The following is a 5,846-nucleotide window of genomic DNA, read 5'->3' as shown; positions in this document are numbered from 1 at the left end:
ACTCTGGTGCAACAGTCGGTCCCCCGTGGCTGCCGAGAGGTGCCTCAGGAGGAAGAGAAGGAAGACTTGATGGTGGAAGAAAGGGAAGGGTGGTGGTGGTGGTGCTGAAGGATGAGGTTGAGGACTTCCTGGGTGTGGAGGCGGGTGATGAGATGGACTGCCTGGTGGAGACAGTGGCCGAGGATGAGGATAACGTGCTCAGTGGTAAGTACCTGCATGGCCTGGGGCAGAAGGCGAGGCTGTCCCTGGTGGATGTGCTGGAGGCCCCTCGGGGCTTCTGGGGTAGCTTCACCGGCACCGGGGCAGTCACCTTTGAGGAGACGGTGCAGCTGGGTGCCTGGCGCATGGCTGGCATTGGCCCTCTTCCCCTGCATACTGGACCACAACCCCCAGGAGAGACACCCACAACAGAGTCACTCAACAGAGGACCATCCCACCTCCTACTCCTGCACCATCACCTCTCTCACCCCCACCAAAGTGTCCTGCACAGCAGCCGGCCTGTCTGCAGGCTCCTACAGACCCATGGTGACCGTGGCTGGGGCTAGGGCAGTTGTGGGCAACAAGGTGTCCTCCACTACCCTGCCCGTGGCCTCTGCCCTAACACCTCAGTCCGGCAGCATCAACGGCGGTGCGGTGCTGGTGGGGAAAAGCTCAGGGTTCATTCCCGGGTACATGATGGTGGTGGTTGGTGGTGCTGAGTGCCCCATGCTGCAGGAGAGTGCCAACACCATCTCCTGCCGCCTGCCACCTGGCATTGAGGGGGAGGCAGCGGTGGTGGTCAGTGTGGCCTGCAGTGAGAATGTGATGGCTGCCAAAGCATTCACCTACGCTGCAGCCGTCACCCCCATGCTTCTCTCCGTCACGTGAGTCTTGATGCCATGCACCCCACTTCACCACACACACACACACACACACACACACACACACACACACACACACACACACACACACACACACACACACACACACACACACACACACACACACATACAAACACACACATCTTCTGTATCACTGGTGTTGTGTTTATAATAATAATAATAATAATAATAATAATAATAATGATAATAATAATAATAATAATGATGCTACTACTACTACAACTGATAATAATAATAATAATAATAATAATAATAATAATAATAATAATAATAATGTAATAATAATAATAATAATGATGATAATGATGATGATGATAATGATGATGATGATAATAATAATAATAATAATAATAACAGTAATGCATTATTAATATCATTATTAAATATGTTCACTAATTTCAATGAGAACAAATATTTATCATCATGTTCAAAGTGATTGTGTTGGCCAGCACCCCCACCACCTCATTTACCCAGTGACCTCAGATCTTGATGTTGCAGGTGGCGCAGGATCACTCCTGAGCTGGGTCTTTGTGTTGGCAAAGACAATTCAGTCTTCACTAGGTGAATTGCCACACTCTTGAATCTTCTGAATTTTCCACCATCTGGCTTCAACCACAGAGTCATTCAAACTAAATTTATCTGTGCTGTATACCTCTCATCTAACTTCTCTGACTATAAGAAATTCTTTGACTAACTTCCAAAGTGGAGCACATTCTGACTCTCTTCCCTTTTGCAGAGATCTCCATTCTTGGAGACTTCAATGTTCACCACCAGCTTTGGCTTTCCTCTCCTTTCACTGACCATCCTGGTGAACTAGCCTTCAACTTTACCATCCTCCACGACCTAGAGCAACATCCTACTTGTATTCCTGACTGTCTTGGAGATATGCCCAACATTCTTGACCTTTTCCTGACTTCTAATCCATCGGCTTATGCTGTTACCCTATCTTTTCTGTTGGGCTCCTCTGATCACAATCTCACTTCTGTATCTTATCCTATTGCTCCAATCCCTCCTCAGGATCCCCCTAAGCAGAGGTGCCTCTGACATTTTGCTTCTGCTAGTTAGGGGGCCTGAGGAGGTGTTTTGCTGATTTTCCTTGGAATGACTACTGCTTCCATGTCACAGACTGTCTCTGTGTGCTGAGTACATAACAGAGGTGATAGTATCTGGCATGGAAGCGTACATTCCTCTCTCTTTTTCTCGACCTAAACCTTCCAAACCTTAGTTTAACACAGCCTGTTCTTGTGCTATACATGATAGAGAGATGGGTAACAAAAGGTACTTGAGCCTTCCATCACCAGAATCTCATGCACTTTATATTTCTGCCTGGAACCATGCAAAGTCTTTTCTCCAACAAGCCAAAAACTCCTTCATAAATAGAAAGTGTCAAAATTTTTCAAGATCTAACTCCCCTCATGACTTCTGGCACCTAACCAAACATATCTCCCATAACTTTGTTTCTTCATCTTTCTCTCTTTTATTTCAACCAGATGGCACCACTCTGATCTCATCTATTTCTAAAGCTGAACTCTTTCCTCAAACCTTTGCTAAAAACTCTACCTTGAATGATTCAGTGCCTGTTCCTCCCTCTCCTCCACCTTCTGACTACTTTGTGTTACCTATTAAAATTCTTCACAATGATGTTTTCCATGCCTTCACTGGCCTAAACCCTCAGAAGGCTTATGGACCTGATGGGGTCCCTCCTATTGTTCTCCGAAACCTTGCCTCCGTGCTTGCACCTTGCCTAGTCAAACATCTGTCAACATCTACCTCTCCTTCTTGCTGGAAGTTTGCCTACATTCAGCATGTTCCTAAAAAGGGTGACCGTTCTAATCCCTCAAACTACCATCCTATTGCTTTAATTTCCTGCCTATCTAAAATTTTTTTAATCTTTCCTCAACAGGAAGATTCTTAAACATCTTTCACTTCACAACTTTCTATCTGATCGCCAGTATGGGTTCTGTCGAGGCTGCTCTACTTCTTCTGGCTTTTCTTACTGAGTCTTGGTCATCTCTTTTAGAGATTTTAGAGAAACTTTTGCTGTTGCCTTAGACATATCAAAAGCTTTTGATAGAGTCTGACACAAAGCTTTGATTTCCAAACTGCCCTCCTACGGCTTCTATCCTTTTCTCAGCAACTTCATCTTAAGTTTCCTTCCTGACCGTTCTGTTGCTGCTGTGGTAGATGGTCATTGTTCTTCTAAATCTATTAACAGTGGTGTTCCTCAGGGTTCTGTCCTATCACATATTCTCTTCCTATTATTCATCAATGATCTTCTAAACCTATCCACTCATATAATGATGATACCACCCTGCACTTTTACACGTCTTTTCATAGATGTCCAACCCTTCAGGAAGTAAACAGGTCACAAAAGGAAACCACAGAACACCTGTCGTCTGATTTCTCTGAAATTTCTGATTGTGACAGAGCAAACTTAGTATTGTTCAATGCCTCAAAAACTCAATTCTTCCATCTACCAACTCAACACAACCTTCCAGACAAATATCCCATCTTCGTCAATGGCACATAACTGTTCCCCTCTCCTACATTGAACATCCTCGGTCTGTCCTTTTCTTATAATCTAGACTGGAATCTTCACATCTCATCCCTAGCTAAAACAGCCTCTATGAAGTTAGGCGTTCTGAGACATCGCCAGTTTTTCTCACCCTTCCAGCTGCTCTGTACAGAGGCCCTATCCATCCATGTATGGATTATGCCTTTCTATGGATTATGCTCTTCTAGACAGGGTTGAATCAAAAGCTTTTCGTCTCATCAACTCCTCAATAACTGACTGTCTTCAGCCTCTTACTCACTGCTGCAATGTTGCATCTCTTGCTATCTTCTATCACCATTTTCATGCTAACTGTTCTTCTGATCTTGCTAGCTGCATGCCTCCCCTCCTACTGCAGCCTTGCTGCACAAGACCTTCTTTTTCTCACCCCTACTCTGTCCACCTCTCTAATGCAAGAGTTAACCAGTAATCTTATCATTCATCCCTGTCTCTGGTAAACTCTGGAACTCCCTACCTGCTTCTGTATTTCCACCGTCTTGTGACTTGAACTCCTTCAAGAGGGAAGTTTCAACACACTTATCCTTCAATTTTTGATCACCGCTTTGGACCCTGTTTGGGGACTTGCATCTCGGTGGGTTTTTTTTTTTAAATTGGGTTTTTGTTGCCATTGGCCCGTGTCCCTCTTACATGAAAAAAGTTCAACAAAGGACTGTTGTTAAGACACTGCACGTGAGGTGGCCCCCAGTTTGGAAGTATTGTAAATGAATGTTGCGATGAAATAGAATGGGTCTTTGAGACAACAACAAATAAGATGAATGATGATAGTAATAATAATGACAGTGATACTAATACTACTAATATTGATAGTAATAATACTACCTAATAATTATAGTGACAATAATAATAACAATGACAACATAATGTCAGTGCTCACTTTGTTCATTATCTAGCTTGTAGGAATTTGGGTCAGCAGTCTTCACTTGCCTCAAGACTCACAGGTCAACCAAGTGTTCCACCATGGAGGGCATGTCACTCACACCAGTTCTTCAGAATTGTTGTGCTTTAACACAGTCTGTGATGTAGTGGCAAGAAGTGTGTTTGTTGTTCTCAATACACAGCCTGCACTCACTTGGCTTGCTTTCACACATCAGAGCTTGCTGTTGGCCCAAATGAAATTACAGGGGCATAGGATGGGATTATCCCTTAATGAAGCCAACAGGTTGATAATGTCATAATTAATGTAGCCAAGGCCAGAGGCAGAGCCAGAGCCAGCCATTCCAGTTCATCAGCGTGGAGCAGAGCAGCCAGCCTGCCAACCTTCCACAACAGTGTCTGGGCACTAGGCAGAACTGAGTGTGGCCCTTCAGGTGGCCTGATTCCTGTATGAGTAACTTTTTTGTGGGGCCAGCCTGTTCAGGCCACTGGACAGGCCAGCCAGAGCATGCATGCTGGCCTCAAAGCTTAGTTTGGAGGGAGTCTAACGAAAAAAAAAAAAAAAAAAAGCAACTTTGGAGTGGTAGAATCGCGACACCTTGACCACATATGTAACAAAGACTACTTTTGATAAACAAGCATAATCCCTGACTCTCATAGGACTCTGTGGGCTCTCTTCTCTCTCCTCCTCTTGCCTCCTTAAAACTTCATTTCTTCTATAAATAATGTCCACAATGTCAAGTACAGGGTCATCAGTGAGCTCTTATGCTAAGAAGAGTGCTGTGGGCGGCCATTTTTGCTGCTTCCTGCTGATGGACTGCCCCAAACGAACGGGGGTGTAGGGTTAGAGAGAAACTTCCCGTATAATGCACCCCTGGTCTCCTGTCCCCACCCCACCCCCCTTCCCTCCCAACCTCACACTACCCCCTTACTCTCCTGCCAGGCCCTCTACTGATGTGGTGAGCAGCACCACCCTCACACTGGATGGCACTGGCTTCACTCTGTCCGGGGGCACCCCTGAGGTCACCGTGGGGGGCAAAAGGTGTGGCCTGGTCTCCCCTGCTTCCCCCACCTCCCTCCAGTGCATCGTGAGTCAGGGGGATTGAGGGGAAGTGCTGCAGGGAAGAGACTGATGAGTGCCATGAGGGAGTGTGAGGCAGCTTGGGGGGGAAAGTGAGAGGGAACTGAGTAATAATAATAGTAGAGGAAATAGATGTAGTTCTGCAAATGAGTGAGTGACAGGAAAAGTAACATTACTGAATGAGACGATGAATTAAGCAATGATAGATTTGGGTTAGGAAAAGTTTTTTGAATTAGGAAGAATGTTTAATGCTCTTTTTTCTTTCTTTCCCTGGTGGTGGTGGTGGTGGTGGTGGAGACAGGTCCCAGCACTTGGAGGAGGGAAACATGAGGTGGTTGTGAGGGATGCAGTGTATGGAGACTCCAACAACTTGTCCATCTCCCTCATCTTCTCTCTCACCTCACTCACTCCCTCCTCAGGTGTGTGTGTGTGTGTGTGT

The 5,846-nt window shown here is 45.5% G+C and overlaps 1 protein-coding gene across 3 annotated transcripts in view; it reads left to right on the top strand.

Moving 5' to 3' along the window:
* Positions 1–107: 107 nt before the first annotated feature.
* Positions 108–5,846, top strand: part of LOC135097944 (fibrocystin-L-like) — a 28,622-nt gene continuing 22,883 nt past the window's right edge. For all 3 annotated transcript variants that reach the window (XM_064000070.1, XM_064000071.1, XM_064000069.1), the window contains exons 1-3: positions 108–863; positions 5,270–5,414; positions 5,709–5,826. In XM_064000070.1, coding sequence (XP_063856140.1) covers positions 112–863; positions 5,270–5,414; positions 5,709–5,826 — 1,015 coding nt within the window. In that variant the 5' untranslated portion in view covers positions 108–111. The remainder of the gene's footprint in view (positions 864–5,269; positions 5,415–5,708; positions 5,827–5,846) is intronic.

Source organism: Scylla paramamosain, unplaced genomic scaffold, assembly GCF_035594125.1.
Source record: "Scylla paramamosain isolate STU-SP2022 unplaced genomic scaffold, ASM3559412v1 Contig37, whole genome shotgun sequence".
Lineage (NCBI taxonomy): Eukaryota > Metazoa > Arthropoda > Malacostraca > Decapoda > Portunidae > Scylla > Scylla paramamosain.
Note: the sequence above shows the minus strand (reverse complement) of the source record. Positions and strands in the feature narration are given on the sequence as shown.